We start from the raw sequence: 27,953 nt of genomic DNA on the forward strand, positions 1-27,953 counted from the left end.
GAGTATAGGCAACTGGATTGTAGTGAAAACTGTACTTATTTGAGGTACTTTAACTTAACATGATGATTTCGATTTTATGCTACTCAATACTTCAAGTTCAGAGGACATACAGTTATTTTCACAGTTGTTATGATGCATTGTTATAAAGTATTCAACAGTATGGACAATAGTTTCAAACTAGCTCAACTTCAACCAACTAAAATAGTTAAATATTACAGACACATTAAGGCATCACTAATAATCTTATACTCTTATTGCATAACTAGTCATGGTGTAACTTTTGATGTAGGCTACCTTATGCTGGTAGTTTACTTTTAGTATGTTTTAGTGTTTTAGTAATATGGCTTTTTAAATGTTGCGTATGGTAGTGCTATTTTTTGTCTGAATACTTCCTTCACGAAAGGTTTTTGAAGTGTTGGCTTTTATGCAACGCATTTCTTTATTATGCAGGAAAAGGACAATTTATTTGTTCATGCATAACTGAGTTTAATAGCGATGATTTGTAACAAGCCAGGATGTTTTTCATTTCTTCAAAGCTTGCTCAGAGCAACATGTCCCGAAGCTGCAGCCTGCGAAACATACTGGCTCATGTAAAGGAAAAGGCAAGTGTTGCTCTATATTCTTATAACTTTCATCAAATCTCATGATACACCAAAACTAACATTGTGTAAGTCTGTCATTAATGTGGTCACAAATACAGACTTCCAGTAATATTCAAAACGGCTGGACACTGCAGTTTGTCAGTAAATGATACTCAAAAAGACTTAAATAGTGCATGTGTTGGTTGGGACTATTTTCATTGGTGGATTAATACACATGTTGTTCTTTAGTGTATATTTAGAAAAGCAGGACAGTGTGTGTGGGATTGAATCAAAGGTGCATTCTAATAACGGCACTAACAATGTTTCGCTCCTTAGATATTGTTCAAGGTCTGGAGACGGAAATATTGTTATTAATGGTATTGACAGCATGCAGGAACAATGGAGCTCTAGCACAGAGGAAAGATATAACAGGCTTTGGAAAAACACACAATACTTGTCAGTAAGACACATACATTTTTGGTTTGAGTCTTTTCATGGCATATTTTTGGAAAATAACCCCAATATCCCTTAAGCCCTTTACAGTTTACTCCATCAATGAAGTCAATTTTGTGGCCGCTTCTTTCCTTTGCAGACAGAGATTTGTTATTTTGGATTCAAAATAAATGAATGCTGAACGTTTTATTTTTCATGTATACTGATTGTAGTATTAAGTCATTTTTGATATTTTTGAATCAGTAGGGGCTTCCTTACAGGGAATCACAGATGTCTAACATGTGGTACAGTTGCAATGTCATCTCTTACCACAGAGTTTCTTTAACCTGTTATTTAATTAAACTCCTGCACCGCTGCCATAAAAACATGCTTGCTGTTAAACCACAGCCGTGCTCCAGTTACTACTAGTAGCTACTGATCCTGGTTTCAAAAAAATTAAGAGCGTCCTGCAGAATTAGTTGACCATATTTAAGTCATAAAACTCTGTTTAATACAAAATGAATTGCAGATGTTAGCAGTGATTTCATATGATTCAAAAATTAGACACATAAACAAGAATTAATTTGCAACCTTCTGTCACTCCACACTTTGGATGTGTTAGTGTGTGTGTGTGTGTGTGTGTGTGTGTGTGTGTGTGTGTGTGTGTGTGTGTGTGTGTGTGTGTGTGTGTGTGTGTGTGTGTGTGTGTGTGTGTGTGTGTGTGTGTGTGTGTGTATGTGTGTCAATCCACATTGGTCTCCGTTGTGTCCCATTTTGTGGTGAAGCTACGTGAAGCTAGCTACAGCCATGATTTATAAAGTCTGTCCTGACACTCCCACCACTCCCTCTGCCAACCAGAGGGAGGACTGTCACTACCACTTCAGGACTTCACTCTCTTCACTTTCTCCGAGCAGAGTGGAATTCATCATTGCCTCCTAGCAGCTGAAAGAGAAAGGTAAGGCCCTATTATTACTTTTTTTGTTACTATGTGTACTGTTATGTAAAGGGACTCAGCTTAACCCAATCAAAGTGATGTTCATACAGATAACTTATCTCTGTTCCTGTTGTTGCTTTTAACTTTGGTTGTTGTTCCCTTTATTTTACAGCTATATAGATAAATACGCATGCATTATTACTGTTTTTAGTCATTTTTCCTAACTTGATGTAACCATGGCATGGGTTTGGTTTGGCCACAAGTGATTGGCCATCGGGACAAAGCTTGTCTTCTACAAGCTAAATATATAGTATAACTGCATACATAAACCTCTTTGATTATGGGTCAGCGAGTAAGCGCAGTCTCTCCCTGTGTGTCTCTTGGCATTTCAAAGTTATGCTGTTAGTTAAGTCTGTAGTCTAAAATAACTTGGTCTTCCATCCTAATTACTGTACAGTATGTTCAACTTCTGAATGAGTTGGAAACAACGGAGTGCTTAAGATAGTCAGAGGATATGGCTATTTTCAGTTTGGGGCATATAGCTTCATCATGCAAAGATCCATTTATTGCTGAATTTTCAAAACTATAGTCTTCAGAAGGAGTCACCAATTATCTGCTATCAAGATGTTTCCCATGACAGTTGTATTTTGTTTAATGATTATGTTTGCTTTGAATTAGAGTTATTCATGCCATTGGAAAAGCAATATATGTAAACAGAGAAAATAATTAACACAATCTTGTTGTTCTTCAAAGGTACATAACAATTCAATAGCAATAAAATGTACACTTTTCAAACACTTATTGTGGTTAATTGAGGTATACTGTGTTGATACAAAGGACCATATCATTGTTTCTGATAGCCCTATTTGAGACCAGATAACTTTACAACAATAAAATGTTTACCCTAACATATTATTATTTTTACTATATCCGTGAGATCACAAAAATACCATTTGAAGAACAATTTGTTGCTTCATTACATGTGAATGTTTCACTTGATTTTTCACCATAACATCTGCGCAAATGGCTATGTGACCAAAACCCACAGTCAAACAAAGTGGTGGACCTACACGTGGCTATGTTTTTGGTTGATTTAAACCCACGTGAAAGTTTGGATCCAAATGTAGAGTAAATTCTAACAAAATCTCCAGAAATGAAGGCCTGAGCACATTGGCTGTTTACTTTCTACTCAAGTGCCATTTAATCATTGCATTAGATTATGTCAGAACAAGGTAAAATAATGGTCACAATAACTTTTTCCCATCAGCAAAATGTAAACATATTTGAGCTTTTCGGGGCTTTTTATGCACAAACTAGAAAACATAGAAACAGGTTAATGAAATAACACCTAATGTCAAAGCGTTTTTATTCATATTTCTCAGTCATTGAGGTCTTTTCTTTTCACTATGGAATAATGCCTAAAATCACCACAGAGAATCTCACATCCACATTTTTTCCAGTGATAATGAACATGACAAGAACATTCAGTTAATGGGTTGTTTTTGTGTATGTTTCAAGTCAATGAAAATGTAGATTTCCATATCTAAGGAGACCCTATTATAAATATATGTATATTTGTATGTGCTGGTGTTATTATTGCTCTCTGCAGTCTTCTTTTTTAAAATAAACCAACCATAGGGGCGAAGCAAACCCAGCAACATCTGTGTACAAGGAATGTTCTGTGATGTTAAAGACGGCAGGGCTGGTTGATGTGGTTCACTGAACTTCTGGTTTGCCAAATCTAGAGTGAGGTTTGGAAGAATTCATGTTATGTGGATATTCTCCGTTCAGGTGCCATTAAATTGCACTAGAAGACGATACAACTAGATCACGTCATTCAAATACTAATGAAATAGTACCAGTTGTATTTCAACAATTTCATCAGTGTCTTCCAAAGCAATTACAAATTACAATTATATAAACATGTCTTGATCTGCAATTTATATGGTTAATTTACAATGAACAATGTCAAAGTGTTAAATCCAAAGAACTAATCCTGTAGCAGTATTGTTCGCACTAGAGATCATAATAATTTGTATGTAAATAAACATCAAACCAAGTTATTTGTATTGAGACTAGTGCCTCTTTTATTTTAAATAACATTGGGTGCAGTTCAAATTTAAACCAACAGCCTGGCCTAAGCTAATGAAATGTAAAAGAGAAAGCATTTTCCTATAGTGCGGTTGGTAGAGGTGATTGTATTTCTACTGAGTGGGCACATTAAGCAAATCGTTTTAAGGCCAATTTAACGAAAGAGAACCTGACTTTACACATTTGCATGTACAGTAGTGCCTGCTTGAGATTCCAACACATCTTCCTCACAAGAGACATTTTGAAGGAAAAGCAAGTGTGCACAAAAGATTTGACTTATCACCAATGATGGCTATGTTCCACTTTGGTGTGCCAGTAAATCAATAAAGTAAACCATGTAAGTGAGCCAGCATTGACCGTGGTGGGTTTGTACACACCATTATACTGGAGGAGTGCAATTTCTTTCCCCTGTATACTGAAAAAATAAAGTGTGCCTTGGACCTTGAAACAGGAAAAAATAATACAGTGAATACAACTTTTAAACCAGTGGCATTATGTCTATTGTGACATATATGTGTTGATTTATTAAAACTAAATCATTTGTATGTTCTCTCTTTTTTACTTTAAGTCTTTAAAAAAGCAAATGATATACCCTTTTTGAAATAACATATGGCATATTTGACTGACCAGTTAACCATACAAAGTCTCATGTTTCTTGTTGTCCTGAATTGTATCCTATAGCGGTCAGGACTGAGGAAAGGCTGTGAAATCCACTGTAAACTGTAAATTCTCTGAGGTCAGCTAAAGTACCCTGTTGGCAGATGGCACTTTTCTTTCTGATTAGACTTCTGACCTGGATGAAGAAGGGTGAGCCAATAAAAATGATAAAGGTGTAAGGTCTCTCACCCTAACAGGTATGACAAAAGCAATAGGTTCACAGTGTTGTTAACCGAGCATAGTCTGAACAAACCCACAGGCCCTCAGGAGGGGACCTATCAGGCACAGTAAGTGAAAATGTCTGTGGGGGTGAGCCAAGGGCCTTTAACAAGAGAGAGAAAGGAAAAGAAAAGGGCAAGAGAGGCAACAGTGCAACACAACAACAAGGGAAATAGACATTTAGATAGAAACCAAATAGAAGGTAACAGCAGAAGACATTAACAAATGGGCTTGTAGCCAGCAGTGAGCTTTTTTGTTTTGGCAAACACAACATGTATTCAATAGTAAGAACGTCAGTCTGTTAGCTGGATCAATTTAAAGGGCAAGCTTATTAATACAATACAATTCAAAGACATTGTCAATGTCACACCCATTTAATCTCTTTTGCAATGACTTATCTCATCTCTGGCTTGGTGAAACTTATTTATGATTGAATAAAATGTATATTACAGTTAGCTATTTGTTCACTTTGAATCAAGGGCTATGACAAAGGAGCCTCATTTACTTTACATGAAACCCATTAGTGGACTATTCAATCATCCAATGGCAAAGAACATGGGTTTGTGTTTGTCCCTTGTGGGGCACTTAAAGTTTGCTCACTATAAGCTCATTTTTCCCATATGTAATTCATATAGCACTCACATGTGCATGTTGACTAGGCATTTGGTGAATATGAGTACTTAATTAGTTTAAGATAAATTCTTCACATGTTAGCAGTAATGCAATACATATTACCTGTACCAGTTACATACATTCTATTACGTTACATAACATTTAAAAAATACACGTTAAAACTGTAGAGATGCATTCTACAGTTTCACAGTAGTGAAATGTATGTAAGTTTCCTTTTGGAATTTTGGACAGGTCTGGGGATCAAACCACTGACCCTATTGGTAGATGCCCATCTCCCCCCCGAGCCACATCTTCCCTTGTTTTCTACAAGGAGGAAGCTGTAATGAACATATTGCTTTTTTTTCACACATACTTTTTTTCCCTTGTATTTTTTTATTACATTTATCATTTTGGTGTCCAAAAACCCTGCAAACTCAATTGACCTCAGGATTGGAAGTACCTTTGTGTAATATGGTTCTGTAATAGGAAGTCAGCCAAGAGGTAATGGAAAGTGAAAGAGAGGTAGGGATCTGGGAGGAGACTTTAAGAAAGGTTGTGGTAGCTGTTCTCTCTCTCTCCTCTGACCGAGTCTTCCCCTGTCTTTAAATCCTCTGCCAGCATACTGCAACCCTCTCTGCCATGTCCATATTTCTGTTTTCCAATCCCAGCATAGTGCTCAGGTTGTTATTTTCTACGACCCAGCCTTGTGGTCGGTGGGTCCATGTTTGCGCCGCAAAATGAACGAGATCCGCAGAAAACATACTATGTTGCATGGTACAACAAGAAAACTCACAAAAGCATTTTACAGGAAAGAGGAGGAGGATAGAATACGTGGAGGCTGTGGAGAGGAACATAGAGATGTGGTGATTTCACAAGGCAGTCATATACAGCATGTGCCAACTCAACATTACAACACAGTCTTTTCACTGGACATTATATGGGCTTTTTGAAAGAGTCCTTCTAATTTGTAGAAACACATTTTTTAGGACACTTTTGAAAACTAAATGGTTCATCTCAAGGGGTGTATCCTAAATAGAACAGTTCAGGTAACATGTAATACTATTGTACACACAGTAAACAGTGATAAAAGCTGTGTATGCTTTTACTTAAATAATCACTCACATCCTTATTATAACAAAGAGTAACTTTACACAAGCATACAACCTTGTTTTAGCTAATTTCACACTTTTATACTTATGTACAATTACGTTTTTTAACAATTATTTGTTAGTGCACTGTGTGAACTGACACTGCTAAGAGCAATTTTTGTTTTTTGAGAACACAAATGCTACAGCTTTGAAGATTTCAACAAAATAATAATTTTCAGCTCGTTGTTAAACTACCAGTTTAGTACTTTTCCAAGGCCCTTTTTGATGAAATACTTAATGGAACCACACTGTTTGCATAAACTAGGAAGTATAATATAATGTTTGTCAAATCAGAAACATTCTGCAAACTCTAATAAACTACATTACCACATTAAGATCATGGTTTTAAATGCAGGTAAGGTTTGGGAGTTACTCAAATTGTTCCTGTAATGATTCCTGTGTTGGAAATACAATACAAATTTGAAGCTTCCATACTGGCCCCTAGAGGACAAAATGTGCATTACAAACAGGGATACTACTGTCCATAATTTTTCTACATGTAGAGCCTCATCACTAATGGGGCTAAACGTTATCAGTTTTAAAAATACAGACCCATCACATTTCTTACAATTCTTGCCATTCATTAAAAACATACTGTCAGTTGGAAACATGTGCCTGATGGGAGTGAGAGAAAAGTTCTTAGGTCGTTGAATTCTTGGTTGTTTTCTGCACTAATTAATCCAGGTTGGACTGGACCCAGGTTGACCGCTCTTCTAAGGAGCCATGTTGCTGTGGTCTTTATGGAGTGCAATATTGCTACTGACCCCCCTGGAGGCTGCAGAGGAGGATGATGTGCAAGCAGGTAAAGTGTTCATTGTGAAAACAAAAGGAACTAGCAATACTGACCATTTTATTAGTAAGATATCAAGATAACTGAAACTTAAAGCAGGAGAAGATACTGACCACTAGTATGAAATGTGGATTTTCAGTGTATGTGTTTGTATTTGTTTTTGATAGCTGCACATGTGTGTATTTATGTGTGTAGGCTGCAGCACAGCTGTAAATGACCTTGTCTATATTGTTGATGGCTCGTGGAGTGTTGGCACCTCAGACTTTGAGACGGCCAAGCAGTGGCTTATCAACATCACCAGCCAATTTGATATCAGTTCCCACTACACGCAGGTAATATAAACCACATTATATTGTTTGTGCTAACAAGATATTGCAATTTCCAATTGTATTTAGTAGCAATCTTTTAATTAAACTTATAGAGTTTGCATTTTGATATTCCCATTGATATAGTCTGAAATGTTACCCTGTCAAATCAAGAACACCGCCTTTTTTATGTGTCAACAGCTTTTATAAAAATATATAATTCCAGCATTTTTTGGCTGATTCCAATAGCTTCAATACTCCTAGATTGGATTTGTTTTATATCTGCTGTAGGTGGCTGTGATCCAGTACAGCGACACTCCTCGTCTGGAGATTTCTCTGGGGATACACCAGGGTGGAGCAGAGCTCATCGAGGCCATACAAGGCATCACCTACCTGGGAGGAAACACACAGGCAGGAGAGCATTTTTTCTCTTTACAACTCTCGCACTTTTATTAACATTCAGGTATTATGAAAAGAAAACAGACTGTGGGGTACTTATTGCTGATCATTGCACAGCTAAAAAAAAGCCCCCTACAAATATTCATTGGAGAAAGACACACAACTTTGTGAAAAGCAAAAATACAGTATTTTTCTATGCTGGCTCTAGCCAAAAGGAGCAACTGAACATGCTAAAATGCTAACACTTGCACTTCTCTTCGAGGCAGGACAAGATAGCAATTTGGCTAGGTAGCATGTAGCCTTGTTAGACTGCTGTATGGTGACTGAGCAGGTTGTGATAAAAAAACACTGATATGAAAAGTAATGGCATGAAATAAAATGCAGCATTATAAAATGTTAAATTAAGATAACACTAATAACACACATTCAATTAAGTGTTAGCAAGAGAAATGCAATTGTATAATAAAAAAGCACAAAAACTAATTATGAACAAATAAAAGTACATTTTTTAATAAAAAAAAGGCTTAGGCTATTACTCAACACAATAAATGTGATTAATATAGTATAGAATATTTGTAAATTCTCTATTATCCAACACTTTGGGTTCTATGCATGACCTGGTTGCTTGGTGTTGACATAGAATTTATGCACCTTACATGCAGAAGAATGACTTAAAATGTAGGCTTCTGTGAAACTCTTTATTTCTGCCAGTATTCCATCCAAAAATACAAAACTAATAAAGTTGAGCAGGCTGGTTTTGGAGAGGCACACTTAGGCCGGTCCAAATGTACCAACATTCAGTTACTACAGGTGCATCTGCAGCAACATGACCACACAGCAACACCACAACACAGATTTATAGGGATCACAATTCCAATTGAGGTTTAAAAAAAAGCTCTTGAATGCCTTTATATAATTTAATTTGTACTCTGGTGTATTGCAGCTGCCAATGGCTAGAAACATCATTCCTCATGTCGTTTTTAATTCACTGCACCAGGTCCTCACTGTTTTCTGTCTTGCAGACTGGCAGGGCTATCAAGTTTGCTGTGGACCATGTTTTCTCCTCCTCCCAAAGAGCCAGCCAGGTCAAGAACCGCATCGCTGTGGTGGTCACAGATGGCAAATCTCAGGATGACGTGGTAAATGTCACTTTGCCATGCTTGAGTGAAACCAACAGTAAAGTGCCTTTGGGTGGCCCTAAATCATAGTGGCAGAGTTAAGGGGGCTTGAGATGAATCACAGTGTGAAAAAAAGATTGACAGCACCTGCCCCATTCAAATAACCTCAACAAGTAAACACTTTCTGGCTCTGTGTATCCACATTGTTTATCATATTATGGTTTTATGTAGGTTCTTCCAGCATTAATTGTCTTTCAAGGGTTAAAATGAAAATCCTGTTTACCAAGGAGGGCTCGTTTTCACCAGGTGGCCTGTGTTTCTTCAGGTGGATGCAAGTGTGGACGCACGAGCAGAGGGCGTTACAGTATTTGCTGTTGGAGTTGGCAGTGAGATCACCACGTCGGAGCTGGTATCCATTGCCAATCGACCATCATCTGCCTATGTCTTGTATGCTGAGGATTACACCACCATAGACCGTATTCGAGACAACATGGAGCAGAAGTTGTGTGAAGGTTGGGATATGTAGTTTATCTCTTTTAATGGCATGTTTATCCAGCATTTGCTCAATTCTCCTGGCTGTCGAGTTGCAAAGTTTGAAGGACATCTGATTTGGGAAGTGTTTTTTCCTATTTTGTGTTCTCATTTCAACTATTTCTTGACCTCAATGTTAGAAACACACATCAGTCATAAAGGTTGATGGTTCTCCTTTGATTTTAATTGAAAAAGAATTGTACTTCTTGAACCAGGGGTGACTGAAAGTTGAGTGATTATGGGACTAAGATGCAAAGGGTTTTTCAAGGGTTGAATACTAATGTTCTTATACTCACCATACAAAAACACAATAGCACGGGTCTCCTCTTTCCTTCCTTGCAATACAAAAATGTGTCAATAAACCTTGTCAAATGATTTCAATTACCAGCATACAATACATTTTCTAAACTTTAGGTCAACTAGTTTTAATTTCTCAATGAACATGGAAAGCAGAATGTAATTGCTGACACTATGGCATGTGATAGCCAATAAAAAACAGGTGTACTTTATAATATTAATAGGGCTGCATCCATTTAGTTGTGCCTGTTGCAAAGACTGTTTCATATTTGAAATACTACCGTGCAGCAAACCCCAGTTCATAAAAGTGGAAAATATGTGCCTTAAAATTGCACTTTTCGAATGGCCTAAGGGGCCAATTCACCTGGCTGTAATAATCATTTTAACCAAAATGATTTCAACATTTCAGTTGCTTGAAAGATTATTGACATCAAACTGTTATACTTTTGTTATCCTCTTGTGTCACTGCTGGTTACAAAAACACAAGATGGCTGCAACATAAATTCAACATGTCCTGTTCTTATACAGCATTATTATTACTGTTAAGCTAAGCCTGCACTTGTGTTTTTCCTCCAAACATTGGATACAGTATATTGTTTTGTTGTATGAAATTCAGTAAATTAAGCTTAAGTTTTAAATTCAACACCAAAAAATACATGACATTGTTTTTCTCAGAGGGGAACAAAACAATACACTACCAAATAATGCAGTTGTCCCAAAAACGCTTTTTCTTTCATGTCTATACCTACATAAATAATGTACTAATTTATTTCTAGAGTCTGTGTGTCCAACTCGAATCCCGGTGGCATCTCGGGATGAGAAAGGCTTTGAGCTGCTGCTGGGCATGAACATTCAGAAGAAGGCCAAGAAGATCCCAGGCTCTCTGATTTCTGAGGCAGCCTATTCCCTTACTGCCTCCACAGACATTACTGAGAATACCAGGTACACTGTTGTCTTAAAGTCATGAGGGTCTTAAACATCTGTCACATTTCATAATTTTTTTAATTTCATTTAAAGCACTATCATTTCTATTTCATTGTTGGACTTCCTCTTTGCACTAGGGATATTTTCCCAGAAGGCCTCCCTCCATCCTATGTGTTTGTCGTAACCCTGCGTCTAAAGGGGTCTTCCAGCAAGCTGACATTCGACCTTTGGAGGGTGCTGTCTAAGGATAAGGAGATCCAGGCTGCAGTGACACTAAGTGGGAATGACAAAAGTGTTACATTCACCACCACCAGTCGGACAGAAAATTGGCAGAGAATCACCTTTAAAAACGGCTTTCAGGTTGGGATAGAGTTTCATGCTTTTACCAGATCAAAATGACTTTCGGCTGTGCTTTGACTTCCAAGTACTAACAAATGCTCCTTTTCCAAGATGACTAAGTGTCAAAATGCAATATCTCTTTCTGTCAGCTGGTAAATCCGATATAGTTGAAGACAAATGTCTCAACGGTTTGCATGTGTTCAGCCTGGTTATAGCATATAGCATAATGTTTATAAATATTATAAACCCTTATAATTGAAATGACTCGGCCAAATGTCAAAAACAAAATGCATATCTCTAAATTACATTACTGTACTTTTTCTCAAACAAAACATTTTGTCCATATGTTAGAATACTATGTCTCAGCTAATCTATAACTTTATAAATAACTTAATCAATTGAAGCTTTTTTGCATTGAGAATCAACTCAGTTAATGCAGTTGCTTAAAAATGCCCAATAAAAATAACTTCACAATAACAAAAATATCATCCTTTATATGAATAAGGGGAAAAAACATAAATGTCATTTACTGGTATTTTCCTGCCCCTGAAAGCACACATTGTGCTATAAGAGTGTACTCTGTCTCTTCCAATCTTGGGTTTCCCTTTATGTTGGTGCCTGTGAACGAATGTGACTGGGATGACTTGTGAAGAGCCAAACTCGCAATTATTTAAGCATCATCCCCTGTTCAGCTCAATACAGCTACACATATGAAGATGTAATGTGGTGGAAGCCAACAAGAGGCTCAAAGAAAACATTTCCTACTCTAAACCACAGTCCCCAGTGGAAACTAGTTGGTGGATGTGTAGTTCTTGGAGAACATGTGTCTGCTTCCATAGCAGCTCAATGTAATAGTACATCTTGGTGGACACGCCAGGTTGTTTTTTTCCAAAAGACACCCTCCACCCTTGCACACCTAGATTTCAGTATAGAACATTGAACAGGGTTGTACTTATGTTCAACTTGTGTTTGATTTGATGTGGTTTGATGTGGCTCAAGGTAGAAGCCTGTGATTTCTCTTTTGGAAATGATGGTTGTGGCTAACTCCCAATGAAACAATAGCTGCTCTGTCTCTCTCTACTAGATGGTGAGGGCATTTAGGAAACATTGTGATGGAAAAAGAAATAGATTTTTACTCTTAATAACTTCCTAGTCAAAACTATTTGTAGAGCATTTATGGAACTGACCAAATTAGAAAGATATACACATACGCCTGCCAGCAGAATGGAAGGCTGAGTGGAAGAAGGTTTGACAAGTTAATAAATGTTTTCACATTGCCTGAAAAAACTCTCAGTTAATGCATGTTCATATTTGAGAAACCCCTTCTAAAAACAAAAGTGTTTTTGTATTCATTTTTGTGCCTTCTTTCAGAATCTGTATGACGGAAAGTGGCATCAACTTAAAGTTCTGGTGAGACCAAGCCAGGTCACAAGTTTCCTTGACGATCAACCAATTCAGGAAATTATGCTGGAACCAGGGGAGCCAATTTACATCAATGGAAAGACACAGGTGGCAAAGAGACGAGGAACAGACATCACTGTGCCTGTGAGTAATAACACCACAACTGAGGCGGAAAATAAAATAAATTATTGAAAAATATTTGACACCAATTTCAGGTGAACCCTTACAAAAATACAGTAGTTATAAAAAAAAAGTAATAGTAAAAGAGTTATGACAATTACATCTAACTATTTTCTTCCATCAGGAGGAAAACCCATTGAAAACTATCATAGAAAAGCATACATGTGATATTAAGCACATTTAACCCTTGTATGGTGTTCGGATCTGTGGGACCCGTTTTCATTATTTTTAAGAAAAATGATATGATAAATAATTTTTTCAAACTCACACTCATGGCCTTGGCGCATTTTCTGTGAAGAACATATATCAGAACACATTTTCAATGACCACGCACTGTACACCCCCCTACACAACAGGATGTTTGTGTGTGTGTGTGTGTGTGTGTGTGTGTGTGTGTGTGTGTGTGTGTGTGTGTGTGTGTGTGTGTGTGTGTGTGTGTGTGTGTGTGTGTGTGTGTGTGTGTGTGTGTGTGTGTGTGTGTGTGTGTGTGTGTGTGTGTGTGTGTGTGTGTGTGTGTGTGTGTGTGTGTGTGTGTGTGTGTGTGTGTGTGTGTGAGTGAGAAAGAGAGACTTTTCCCGCACAAGGTTGCAACATTGTTGATAAATTCAAGCACCGACACCTGTCTGCTCTCACATTCCCGCATTATGTCTTGCGGGAACCAATCTTTATTTTTTTCACACTCTATCCCAGCTGCAATTTTGGTGCGGGACACAATAAATAAAGCTTCGTCGCCAGTTTGGGTCCTTAACACAACTGATCCAGATGGCCAAACGATTCTCTGCTCAGAGGGCCTTGCAAATGATTTTGGAAGAGAGAGAACCATTTGATGATGATGTAGAGGAAGAGGAAGATGTTTCAGAATGTGAGGATCACATTCCTGAGAATTCTGAGTCTGACAGTGACTTTGAAGAAGAGGATGAGATTGAGCATCAGCTAGTTACAAAAAAAAGAAGAGCCACAGAACCAGCCGGTCAGCAGGCAAAAAAACAAGTAGCACTTTAATTCATTAATTAATCTAACAAATGTAAAAGGACAAATATGAACCATATATGCTGTTTATATTGCTTGTAATTGGGATGAAGTTGAGTATTTTAACATAAACTAGTTTGATTGTGTTGAATTGAAGCCCAAAAAGGCAGCGGGTCCACCAGACCCACGAACACTGGCTGAGTAACAAAAATATGAACACCCCACAAGGGTTAAATAAAATGTAACTAAACATTTTATTAAAATATAATTAAATATTCCAGCGTCCCTTCAAACCTCAGAAAGCAATCTTTATCTTGATATTCATTTATACTGTGATATCATCGCCCTTCTTTTAAATAATCAAATATATTTAACTTTCTTCTTTACTCGCTTTGATCATCTGTGTTCTTGAATGTTAACATAAAAGAGATTACCATTGTCACCATTGCAGCCCAATAAACCACAATATGTAATAAAAGGTTATCATACAATATCTGGCTTAATTAATGGTTAATGGTTAATCAAATCAATGAACATATCATTTAATTTACTCTTATATTTATCTTTCAGCGATCACAATTTCATTGTTCAGTCTTCCTATTTTTGGGATCGTGGTACATATTGACTAATTTCATGAATCATCTATTACTTTGTCCCAAACGTTCCACATTTCCACTTTTCTTTGTCTTTTTGTCTTTTTATTCAGGTAGAGATTCAGAAGCTGCGTCTGTACTGTGATCCCCATCAGAGTGAAAGAGAAACAGCCTGTGAGATTTACTCTGTGGTAAGACCTAAAAAGTGTATCTCCTCTGGAAAGGTCACATTTAATAAAACATGTACATGTCTGCATGCATGAGGCCACCAAGATGATAACTACAATCTTTGTCTCTTTTTTTCACAGGATGATGAAAGGGTAGGTGCATTTTTTTATCTTTTTTTCCTGCATACTTTCAAAATACAGTTTGAATTGATACGATTCAAAATTAATTATATAAAATGTATTGGATTAGCAATGATCAAATCTTCTCTTGGGACTGAAGTTTAATCTATTAGAAGAAAGTCGTCTTATTTAAACAGTAAGAAAACTTGCATGTAAAAATTACATTTCTATATTCCTAAACCTCGAACTGGTTGGTATCCGCTTTATGGTTGGCTTTATTGAGGAATGAGAAAGTTTTGAATGTGTTTTGTATACAAATGAATACAGTTTTTGTGTCTGTCTGTCTTTCCTTAGTGTCCTCTGAATCGAACAGCTACAGATGAGGAAGAAGACTGCAACTGTGTAGTTGGACCAAAAGGGCAGGCGGGCCTACCAGGACGCATGGTAACATTCACGAACGCACACACAGAAGCACTCACACGTATACATACGATACGTTGCTGACGTGTTCAAAATTCATTGTACTTATAACTTGTATGTTGCTTCTTTAGCAGTTTAAACATCATTACCTTGAAGCCGCTTCAAGATACATCTCTTAGCAAAATGCTACATTGAGTTATAATCTACTGTATAAACAAAAGTCTATAGAGACAGCTGTATTAAGCTAAATTCTAAACGTAGTGTGGTAACAAAATGATAATAATGATAGTTGGCGGTGCTTATAATTTATAGGTTAACATATTAACCAGGTTTACAATTTCAGTTTAGCATGTTAGCGTGCTAACATTTGCTAATTTGCAGTAAAGACAAAGTTCAAGTGGTGCTAACGAGGAAACGCATATGCTTTACAGATATTTGGTCATAGACCAAAGCATTGGGCACATTTGATGGTGCAAACAAGTATTATTACAGTACAGCATATTGTTAAAATGTCATGGCAATCTATCCAATCGAATGGAGAGATTTCACTCAAAACTCAGAAATGTTGGGACCATCAGAGAAATGATATATCGTCCAGAAACCGTGACTGTCAGTCATGGCAATGCATCCAAAATATTGTTGAAATATGTTTTGTCTGGACTGAAGTTGTGGACTGACAAATAAACCTTGCCAGCCATAGAGACTCATTATAACATGGCTTGGCCTCTTCTTTATTTCAAAATAATACAATTCTGTGTGTCATGAGGCAGTGTTTTAATGTTACAGGGTTTCAGAGGGGAGAAAGGGAGGGAAGGACCACCAGGAGCTGATGGCAAGTCTGTAAGTACTCATTCTTTTTCCATCACCTTCTGTTTTTTCACCACTTGATAATGTTGTCACCAGTCTCCTTCATTTGCACTGCACATTATAAAATCTTCTTATGCTGTCTTTGTCACCAGGGTAAAGATGGGAAACATGGGGATCTTGGACTTTCTGGATTTACAGGGATGAAGGTAAGAAAAATCAATTGCATTACACTTTAAAATCATCACATGCAAGTTCGCATTTCCACTTGGATCTTACCAAACTTCTATTACTCCAAATAGAGGAATACATTTATATCAATGAAATGAAAGTCATGTCCACTCCAGTATTGACTGATTTTCATCTTGCTCAGTTTCCAAACTTCAGGTTCATGATGATTTTCATTTCTATGGTCCTGTATGAAAACAACTACATTCAGGAAAATATGTACATGTTTTCAATAAATGCTGTCTTTTTTCCCTTCTAATGACAGTACACGGACAGCTCAGCATAGCGAGAAAAAGTCACATTGCAGTTTAATCATGGTATCACAATTTTCAATAACATAGAACTTTATAACTTATACGATGATCTGATGACGTCCATATATTGTAACTTTATTGACTCTATTACCAATAAGGTGTCTGATAGCGTTCCTATTCTTGGACCTGGAGTTAAAACAAAACATACACAACACACACTCAGTGGGTTGGTAATTTGAAATATCTACTCATCACAACAAGATCTTTTGGTTGTGACCTTTTCGAACTTTATGATTTGTACGTCCTCACCAAACTTTTGCCGACATTTTTGCTCGACATGCTCTTACCTATGTTCACTTTGCTTGGCAGGGTGAAGTTGGCCCCGCAGGACTAAGTGGGGACCCTGGTCTAAAAGGTCTCAAAGTAAGTATTTAAAAAAGCAGTTGTATCAAAGGGATTGCTTTTTCATATCTCCTTGTCAGTACTCACAAAATGTGATTCTACCCAGGGAGACAGAGGCGAACCAGGCTTATCAGGAGAAACCGGACCTCCAGGAACCAAGGTCAGACTCTTCATATAACCATGGTTAAAACAAAAGTTAAGCCGATATTGAACGCCTTACTTTATAAACCACAAAAAAACCCAAATCAGACTAATAGACTGACACTTTTTTTGCTGTAGCGCAAGGCACAATTTCGATTTGAAGGAGGAGGCGTCTCAGGTTATCCCATGGTTGGCCACAAATCACAATTCTAAAAAACATGTGTGAATATGAACCATATGCTATGATTTAACATGCCAATGACAGGGGCAGTACTCATTTACACAAGGACATAAGAAAGCTGACTTATTATATATTTGTTTAATGCTAAGCATTGCCATAGTGGATGTCCTTGCTCAGATTGATTCTAACATTTGATATTATTCTAGGTTTGTATTGCTGTCTTTTGGCATCCTTGGTGATTAAAAGGGAAAAAATAAATATACAAAACAACGTATTGGATATTAAATTGAACTTATTAAATGTAACAACAAATATTAGCAGATGTATTTGTGTACAGGGTCTTCCTGCTGACAAAGGTGAGCTGGGACCTCCAGGAGAAGCTGGACCAATGGTAAGATCCAATTCTATTTACCATTGTCTACAATATGCATTGAACAAGCATTACTGACAGTTAAAGGATCTTAAATCCTGAAATTGGAGGTGTCAAATCATGATAATACAAATGATGCCAGATGAAACAACATCAAGCCAGATGCAGAGTTACTAATCCATAAGCATGTATGTTTGTGTTGGGGATTTCTTCTTCCCGTCAGAGTGCACTGTCGGAAGTTAGACAGATTATTACTGTGATAGTGTTGAATTTGGCTGCCTCTGCTTTACTTTGCCTCTCAGAGTGTGTTTTGTTGCCCAAACAGGGGGAGCCAGGAATACCAGGTAGCGGAGGACTGGTTGGAACTCCAGGACCAAAGGTCAGTGCAGACTGTAGCTTTTAGAGACCCTGGGAGACACACACTAACACACACTAACACACACACACACACACACACACACACACACACACACACACACACACACACACACACACACACACACACACACACACACACACACACACACACACACACACACACACACACACGTCTCATAATGTGTGTGCAGACAGGACACTTCCTGACTCTAATGCTGCGTCCAGTATTCATTCCCATTTAGCCTCAAGAGTATAAGTGAAGTCCACAATTCATTTGGGTGATAAGGCTTGGCTGACAAAGCTAGAAGCACACATTTCTCAAAATATGTTCAGAGAGAAAGTACATTTAATTTCTACTGAACAATTTTACTGCTGAATTTTTCTGTGTGTGTTTAATCGCTTGAACGTTGAAAAACAACGGTACACATGTTAGCTGTAGGATTGCACTGACTGTGTGTTTATGACAATTGGCTGTTAGTGTGCTTGTGAAGCAGCTCAAACAGTGACTGATCTCAGAGCTCATCAGTTACTCTTCTCCTTTTCCCTCTTATCTCTTTATAATTATAAAGTAGGCAATTTTCACTTTTTCTATTCATTCAACCACTGCATCAACATCTACTTTCAGAAAGGGGATATTTTTGCCTGAGATGACGTCACTCAAATAATTACATTCAGATCAAGTTCAAGCAAATAAAGTTTAAAGCTTGTCTGATCCATATTTACTACACAGTCATAAGAGTCAGCAAGCACTATACCAGATCCAGTGAACTGGCTCGCCTTAAAAGATGCAGTCTTTTTAGGGTATATATTTATAACTTAACTGTTCTGTCATGTGACTTTTCTGCATTAATCTAAATGTGCTACCTCAAGACAATTAAAGAATGAAAGGCCTGGATGCAGTAACTTCATTGCCTCATTGTGTTACTATAATGCTGTGTGGCCTTAAATATTTTTCTGCAGCCACAAAACGGGCTCTTTAAGCCATGGTGGTGCCACATTAAGAGTGCAGACCTAATCCAACTTTTTAAATAAAATGATTTGCGATTGCATGTTATCCTACACACGAGTCAGTTCATGTCATTTATTTTATATGGAAATTAATTTATGAGCGCAAAAGTAGCCTGCTTTTTAAAAACAAACACAATACACATGTATGCCTTGATAATGTCCTAGATTTTTTGTGACTCAATCAAACGTAAACATTTCCGGGGATATTGGAATCTCCCAGGACACGTAAAACAGCACCAATTCAAAAACAGAAACACAGGCTTGCGGTCTAGACAGAGGATTACATGCATCAATGTTAAGTCATACAGTAAAATTAAAAAACGCTTTTCACTTCTGGCAGTTAATTAAATTAACGCTACTGCTGCTGGAGTGCAGCCCACATTCTTATTGTATATGGGATGTCCCCTTGTGGTAACTTGAAAAAAACAAGTAGCTGAATGAAAGAGCACATGCACACATCTGCGAAAATGTGAGCACGCCCACCAGCTCCAAGTGTGGGGTGCTATTTTGAGTCTTCTCCGAACTCCTTTGAGTGTTCTAGCAGTTTGCCTTGCAGCTATCCTGCTCAGTAATTTGGGACTCTTATGTTATCATAATAAACTACTTTCCCCGAGAATCTGGAAGTGCTCTGCACCAACTGGAGGGTGGTGGTATACAGAGAGCTGAACGGTACACAGTTGGTGCCCATGTGTGGATGTCTGGGGGTTGGGGTGTGTGGTAAATGTGTTTAGGAAAAATAGTAAACTGTTAACTGTGGAGTTACCTTTGAAGTACACAAACTTCATCCAACTGCTGACCAAAGCTTAACAAGTGCGTTCCAACCGATCCTACAATATTTTGCATTTCCTCAAAACATTTTAGGAAAACATTTATGATGACCATATTGTTTCCTTTCAGTCAACACATATGCAAAACCTTTATTTAGATAGATCTGCAGCATGTTCTATACTGTATGTGTGATGGACTTTTTTTGGACTCACAATAATACAACAGCTAAAACTCCTTGCCTGACGTAAGGGAAATATGTTTTTCATAAATCAAAGTCAATTGATTTCAATACTAAACCAGGACATCTACCTTTACACCCTTACTAATTCCTGCTCACAATAAACATCATAATACTTACTACTTTAATACCTGAGGGAAGAAGTCTCCCTCCCAGGATATTTAAAAAGAGCATATAGACAGCGGCGTAGAAGAGATGGTAGTCAAAGCTCACCAGCCCTGAGCAATTACATTCATGGCCCTGTCAATCCCTGCTAATGTCGTTAATCTCCTGAAAGTATGGTGCTCTCTAGCTGCCAAATTCTCCACTGTGTTCGCCAGCTAGTCTCTATCTGTTTTCTGCTTGGCAGTTGGGTGTAACCTACAGCTTTATCATAGTTTATATATTACTGCTAAGAACAGTACTGAAGAGAACAATAAGATTGAACTAAAACAATACATTGTTGGGCTGTAAAACCAAAACAATGAGCTGAAAGATGCTTAAACAATCTAGATAGCTGTAAGATACCATTGGTCTCTATGACAAATAAATGGATACTTTCTTAGTAAAACAAATATAGATTAGTGGTGCTTTAAACTCTTCAAAAAGAAGAACCATGACACTGTAGAATTAAATATTTATCTCCCAGGTTTTACCATTGGACCTTTAGGTGTTGTGCTAGTATTTGCACAATACTATAAAGTATTAGCTCTCTGACTGAAAATAAGTATGTATAAGTCTGTGGTTTAAGTTTAACCACCAACAATTTGGTTCAGTGTTAACATCTTGTTTGGGATCTTGAGTGTTTCTTGATCATTGATGCAATAACATATTCTTATATCAATGCTTTCTGTTAAGATTGAATACACAGGACTTACATTAGACTACATTAGATGTGCCAGATGGTTAACTTATCACACATTCCTGGAACAATCTATTGTTAAGCTGCCCTTGGTTGCATCACAGATGCCACAATACCAACAAACAGACAGAATTTCCACTTGAATCGTCACGGAACATTGAACATCTTAATGATTAACTGGAAACAGTCAGCTTTTTACCAAACACAACAACTGTTGCTGTAAGGAGGTCTAATTGCTTGTTGCAGTTTAAAGGTCACAGTTCAAAAGCAGATTTTGCCTGCATTGGACTTAGACTGAAGGTTTTTATCCATGAAATGAAGTGTCTAAATGCCAGAGTTAAGGGATTGCTGTGTTTATGTGTCCTAGTGTGTTTTTATAGACACCAATTTAGTTTTAGATTCACAGCAGGTACGTCCTACTATGTTGGATAACACATTTTAATCAATGGATGTTTATACTCATGTTTATACTATGTCATGCTTTTCTTTCATGACATATTGCAAATCATGTTACTTGAGATGTTTCTAATGAATCATTGTTCCCCTTCTTTGACCAAACTGGTCAGGCTTGGATCCCTAAAGCAAATAAGTATGTAATAAGTATTTTGGGTTCACATTTTCTCTATTTGTTGAGGACTGACAAGGACATTTACTTTGGAGCACTCTGAATATAAGTACACCACAGGTGAGCTGAGAGCCTCACATTTTGGTTATAGCACAGAAAATCATTGAGCTAAATAGTTACATCTTTTTGATGTCACAGTGAGAAGTATTTTAGGCTTGATCAAAGAGTGTGGCCCTTTGATCGAAAATACTCCAAATGTATCTCACTGTGACCTGAACAATTAGCTACTTCAACAGCATTGTTTGTGAGTGATTATTTGTCAGGTTGTTCTGTTGTCTGGCTCCGATCTGGCTTTACATGGATATGTCAGTATTGACTAGGTAACATCCCAGAAAAAGTCAATTGAGGAGTGCTTTGTCTCTGTTATAATTGCCTAGTACAATGATTACTTGTTCTACAATTTGGTGAATGTACTGTAATGTCATTCTTTATTGCAACTAGAGGTGGAAGTTCAATTAAAAGTAGCACTATCACAGTGTAAAAATACTCAGATACAAGTAAAAGTCCTTCATTCAAAATTGTTCTTGAGTAAAAGTACAAAAGTATTAGCATCAAAATGCACTTTTAAGTGCCAAAAGTAGAAGTACTCATTATGAAGAAGGCCCATGTAAGCAAAAATATATTTTAAATGTTTGTTTTAAAAATTATTGAAGCATTTATGTGTTCATCGCTTCAATGCAATTGGTAAAGGTGGTGTTTATGACTTAACTGTATGCTACTGGGTAGCTTAACCAATCTCATTTCAATCTGTATTTGTTGATTTATATTTTGTATTTATAACTTAAATCTTCAAAGTAACTAGTAACTCAACACATAAAATAAATGTAATTTAGTAAAAAGTGGATAATTTGCAGACAAAAAGAAAAGTGTAAAGTAGCATGATGTAAAGATACCCAAGTAAAGTACATTGTACACAGGCCTACTTTAAATGTACTTAATTACTTTCCAACACAGATTACAACTAATATTTTAAAGAAATTATCTACTTTTCATAAATTCAGGGACCTCGGAGAGGCTTTCTCTTATAAATATAAATCCAAAATAACTAAATACTATCATGTCAGGAGTTTTGGGAAAATCAGGGACCTCTGATTTTCTTTTCCATTAAAAGTCCTCCATGATGATGTATGTAACCAATGAGTCAGGGCTACAGAGTATCATTGAGGTCTGCTCTTAGTATTTTTTCTGGGAAGTTGTGGATTTTAATGACTTGAGGAGACGTTTACATTACACCACACTTTGTTGATTTTCTTAAGGTTTATTCTTGGAAACATTTAGACCACCATGCACCATGAGAGGAACATATATGTAGTACATAACTTGAAAATAATGTGATTTGATTAATCAGAGATTTTGGTGTTTCGAATATTTCAAAAGGAGAATCCGAATTGTCTGAACAGAATTTGCCATGTGACACTGCTATGTAGGCCCAACATTATTGCAGTTCACACAACTACTATAGAGAGTAAAAAGCCAATCATAAAGTAATATAAAAACATCCAGATGTTATCCTTGAACCAAATTAGCTTGCAGTGTGGTCGCCGCCTGAGGAAGAATCTTCCATCAACTGCAAATCATTTCTGTCCACCCATCCATGACAGCTCCATTGAATGTTAATGAGGCCTATACTTGGATATACTGTATAAGGCTTAAGGCTGTCTGCACGGCCTTTAATCACACTCTCCCACACATGCTAATACAAGTGCCGCTTTTCAGCATGATACTTTACCCAAACTTTCAATTTCCATTTTGGATTTGATGTTTCACACTCAAGTGAAACAAGTTAACAACTAATACATGTGTGGAATGTGTAGGTCTCTTATTATGAGTTTTCTACACCCAAAATTATGGATTTTCAAATGCAGCTTTGGAGGTTTCCCTGTCAGTGAGAGATGCAGATACTATATATCACATTCTTTCTATTTAATTACAAGAAGCATAACTGTTACCTGTTAGGAGACGAGATGTTTTACTGTTCAAAATGGGAATTTTATACAAATCAGATGCAAGCATTTTGGGTTTTAACTATGTGCTTGTAATTTAGTAGTAAGTTCAGAGACCTCCCAACTACACATGTGAGCTACAGCTTCTCCAGCCTCAAGACTGTTAGACCTCCAAATCATCAGTTGTTCACATGAAATTTAGATCTACACAGCACCCTGGGGGTGATGGGTTTGAAGCAAAACAAATACTGATTTGGTAAACAAGCTGAATGCTCACTTTTGCAAGATATAGATATGAAGTTGTGATGGTAAAACATATTTAGTTGGAAGCATGAATCATTTATTTAATATGCATTAACTGAAAATATGTCCGTTTGATGGAATGCTAGATGCTAGGAATGCTAGATGATATACACATTTGACCTCTCCTGTAATAATTTGAGAAAAAACAAAACAAAAAAAACCTAAAGGTAAACATATATTTTTCACATCCTATTGGTTTTACAACGACAACCATAGTTTTGGAATTATTCATTAAATTATGAGAAGGACACCTTATTTCAATACAGCCAATCAAATCATGAAAAAAAGCAGTATTATCTGTGTTCTATTATTTTTCAAATGATCAGAGCCAAACAGCAGCTGCAGAATGTATGCCAAAACACACTTTACTTTCTTGTTTTCTTTCCTTTTTATCTAACTTGCAAACATGAAAGAATGCACAGAAATATGCACTGCTAATATTAGTTTTCAGGCAAGATAGCTCTTTAGCTGCTCAGCTGCAGCACATTTAACAGCATGTTAACGTACCTGCACATGTCACTTGAGTCTGGTCAGATGCTTGTGTGGTCCTCATTCTGCGTACCACTAATAGCAGAGTAAGGCTGTCCAAAACAGGTCGGCTAAATCAAATATGCTGGGGCTCAGCCTACAAGTTTCCATCAATTCAACATACACAGGAACATGCCCCTCCAGGTGGCTGAGTCAGAAGGTGCATTTTTACTTTTCAACCTTTTAAAAATTTTTATAAATACAAAACTCAACATTATTTTTGACTACTAATATGATGACTGAATGTTTTTTCATTAGGACTTTAATGTGCCCTAACCGTCTAACACTGTCTAAAAGATATAGACTTTTTAGTTTAGTAACCCTGGATGCCCAAAATAAAATCCATTTCCGGAAACAATGCATCAAACTGAAGACATTTAAGAGCTGTACCATCACTCATTAGGTTTTTTAATGAGGTGATTAGTCATGGTGATTATGGAGGTGCTGTTTCACTCAAAGGCTCAGAGTGAGGCAAATGAGGAGCATCCCTGACACTTACTGACACAATTTATAATGGTAGAGTGAACAGGCATGTTTCCTTGGGTATTTACATATTTTGAGGTTACAATTAATCAACCTTGTTGCAAGTCTGATTTTTCCTAATTTTTAACTCATTAAGGAGACACTCATGTAGCAGCTGGAGGTTTTCTAAAGCTTCTTTAGAAAGTAAAGAACAGTGTATAACAAGTATGGGGGTTAAATATATATGATGCATAGAATGCTGATATTCTCTTTTAATTGAAATGGCAACTGAGACATTTGCCTAGAAAATGAAATGGCTTTGTTGTTATACTTTGAACTTGCAACCCACCTATTGCCAAGCCAAGATACTTTGGACTCAGCAAGTGCCCCCCTATTTATTTTGTATTGAGAATTTGAATAGAATATTTGATTCATTGACACATGCACACAGCACACACATTTAAATGTAAACTCTGCATTTAAGGAGCAGTGGGCATGGCAGCTATTATGAAGCGGAAGGAGGCACGTTGGCAGTGTCTAAGAAATACCTCTCTAGGTACCAGCCCACACTCTGCGCAGACAGACAAGCAAGTTACCAACCCAGGTCACTAATACTAAGCTACTGCCAACTCCTGTAAGAGGATTTGTTTCTGTGCACTGATTAATTAATTAAATTATTCCAAAATGAAGGCATAAGAGGAGTTGAAGGGTGGTTGGGAAAGCTGCAGCAGACTTATAGTTAGAGTGGTTGTAGACTTGCATGAATATGATTGTATGTCACAAAAAATCTGGTAGTAGCTGATGATTGAGGAACTAATACTGGAGCATAATTGAAGCAGCTGTTTCCAGTCAATTAATGTTAGCCTTGTTCAGTGCTCTGCCTTAACTTCATTAATCTTGAATGATTGTGTTTTTCTTTCTGGAACTTGCTGTGTCAAAACGCTTTGACCTTCCATGAGTTGTTGAAATTGTTGTGCGATTTTAGATACGTGACAGATTTACTTAGTGTGGCAACATCTGGGAATTTTGGTGCTTTTATACCGTGTATACAAACTCCAGACATGTACTATAAACATCCCTATGTATGAATAGGGACACATTACTCCCAAGCCACATCATCAAGCTCCTCCAGGGGAATCCTAAGGTGTTGCCATGTCAGATTGGTAAAGTAATCCCTAGTAAGCCTGTTCTGGGTCTGCCTGGAGTCTCTTGCCGATCGGACGTGTCTTGAAATTGCAAATGGATGTGTCCAGAAGTGAAGCCTGAACTAGCTAAACTGGATACTCTCACTTGGGGCAGTAACTGAACAAAAGACACGGTGTGATCCTTTGTTACAAAAGGATGTGCTCAGACACAGACTCTATTTTTTAATTGCATGGTTCTGCTAGCTGTCTTTGTCTTTAATCAACCTTTCATTGAGATCCTCTATCAAAATTCATTGAAGTATAGCTAGACTAAAAGACGTCAAGCATTCTTTTACAATAGCTTTAACAGCCTGTGGCAGTAGCAGGTTAGTCAGCTCTCTGCTTGGACCAGTCCCTGTGCACTTGTCTATTTTCTCTTGTTCTACGCATAGAGAATTTATGTCATCTTGTCATTTATTGGGCCGTGGTGGGCGTCTTGGCTGTGTAATTATGAGGTCTGCTGCTCTTATGGGTTTATATGCGTAGTGCGGCGAGACACTTCAAAAGAAAACAGACGCAGTGGAGAGCTAATTCAGTTGTTTCCTCACTGCCAACATACAGAGCGCTGCACTTAAAATATATGTTGGTGGGACTTTGTAATCTCTGTCTTCAGAGAGCTTGAACAGAAAGAAAGTAATTTAAATCTTTGGGTGTCATACTTGACACGGTGCAGAGCACTGAAACAGGACTATAGTTAGAACATATGAATCTGGGTTAAGAGGAAGACCAGGTTCAACAACAGTAGGTCCTAAGGGGTGAACGCCAAGTCAACTTCAATTACTCACAGGATTTATTTTAAATAACCAATTCAAATACATTTAAGGACCATACATTACAGCCAGGCACCGAACGGCCTTAGTTATATTGTAAGCAGGTCTACAAATGTTGGGACAGTGTTATGGTTTATCCATATGTGATCATGTAAAGTATTTTTTAGAGAGCCACAAACATGTCATGGAATAAAAAGTTTAAGCATAATATTATCTAGGGCTCTATTTTCTGAAACAAGGACAGATCACAGTCTGTGAAAATCATGTCCAATCACATTTACTACAATTATCCAACCTCAGTGCTGGAATCTGTCCATCAAGACGCAAAGACAGTTTGGTGTTCCACTGTTTGTTGTGTGGGACCTTGAGTTTAACATCAAGAACATAAAGTAGTTAGAAGTTTACCAACATTACATTTACCTTTCACTGTTTGCTTCTCAGTTTTCTTTTTCAACAATCTTTAAAACGTGTCTTTATCATTGATATTGATTTTAAGGCACCTAAGCTATGTAATGGGGTATGACAAATAACGAAAACTCAGAGACCGGAATAGTACTAGGCATATTGCAGTGATATTCTACATTTTCCTTATTCTTAATAAGTCCTATGTGCATACTTAAACCAGCAATACATGTATTCTACTCACAAGGATTGTGTGTGTAACCAAGGCCTGATTTATGTTATTCCTTTGTGAAATAGATCTACATTTTTTGGTCAAAAAACTAACAATTAAAACACAATGTGAGACACACTTGGGGACATGTTCCTTCATTACCATGCACAGTTTTGACTCTTAATAGAATTACTCAAGCATCAACTGTGTATTAATACAAAGGTTTACAAAAGTATTATTTGCTAAAAATAATAGTGTTCAGCAGTTTTTTGGGGAAATATTGAGGTCTTTTTTAAGTGAAAATATATATTTGTGAACCATTATAAAATAGTTATGCCTTCAGTTACAACCAATTGGCTTGGGACTTGAGTGCCAGGTGGTCAAAAAGTATTAAAAGATTGATACATTGTGAGTTTTGATTCCCTGACAGAAAACAATTGTTGGCTTCAACCACTAGGTCATTGGATACTCTAAGATTATTTTCTTTTATTTCTGATTCATTTACTGATGTGCAAAAAACAACAAATCCAAAGATGTTAGAGTGAGATTCTTATTTATAACATGATCCCAATATGATACAAAAAAAGCAAGACATACACAAAACATGCAACATGATTAACGCAGTACATGGATGAATTTGAAACGAAAGACAAACTGAAAGAACATTTCATTGATGAATCAAATA

At 37.1% G+C, this 27,953-nt stretch overlaps 1 protein-coding gene across 1 annotated transcript in view; it reads left to right on the top strand.

The window, feature by feature from the left end:
- The first annotated feature begins 1,923 nt into the window (after window positions 1-1,923).
- LOC307026441 (uncharacterized protein) overlaps window positions 1,924-27,953 on the top strand; it is a 60,098-nt gene continuing 34,068 nt past the window's right edge. Inside the window, exons 1-18 of the mRNA XM_079661828.1 lie at window positions 1,924-1,968; window positions 7,359-7,476; window positions 7,660-7,796; window positions 8,061-8,180; window positions 9,191-9,307; window positions 9,612-9,798; window positions 10,891-11,056; window positions 11,176-11,398; window positions 12,749-12,922; window positions 14,634-14,711; window positions 14,829-14,840; window positions 15,162-15,251; window positions 16,014-16,067; window positions 16,187-16,240; window positions 16,883-16,936; window positions 17,022-17,075; window positions 17,575-17,628; window positions 17,933-17,986. Coding sequence (XP_079517954.1) covers window positions 7,398-7,476; window positions 7,660-7,796; window positions 8,061-8,180; window positions 9,191-9,307; window positions 9,612-9,798; window positions 10,891-11,056; window positions 11,176-11,398; window positions 12,749-12,922; window positions 14,634-14,711; window positions 14,829-14,840; window positions 15,162-15,251; window positions 16,014-16,067; window positions 16,187-16,240; window positions 16,883-16,936; window positions 17,022-17,075; window positions 17,575-17,628; window positions 17,933-17,986 — 1,707 coding nt within the window. The 5' untranslated portion in view covers window positions 1,924-1,968; window positions 7,359-7,397. The remainder of the gene's footprint in view (window positions 1,969-7,358; window positions 7,477-7,659; window positions 7,797-8,060; window positions 8,181-9,190; window positions 9,308-9,611; window positions 9,799-10,890; window positions 11,057-11,175; window positions 11,399-12,748; window positions 12,923-14,633; window positions 14,712-14,828; window positions 14,841-15,161; window positions 15,252-16,013; window positions 16,068-16,186; window positions 16,241-16,882; window positions 16,937-17,021; window positions 17,076-17,574; window positions 17,629-17,932; window positions 17,987-27,953) is intronic.

This window comes from Notothenia rossii (genome assembly GCF_949606895.1).
Source record: "Notothenia rossii genome assembly, chromosome: 12".
NCBI lineage: Eukaryota > Metazoa > Chordata > Actinopteri > Perciformes > Nototheniidae > Notothenia > Notothenia rossii.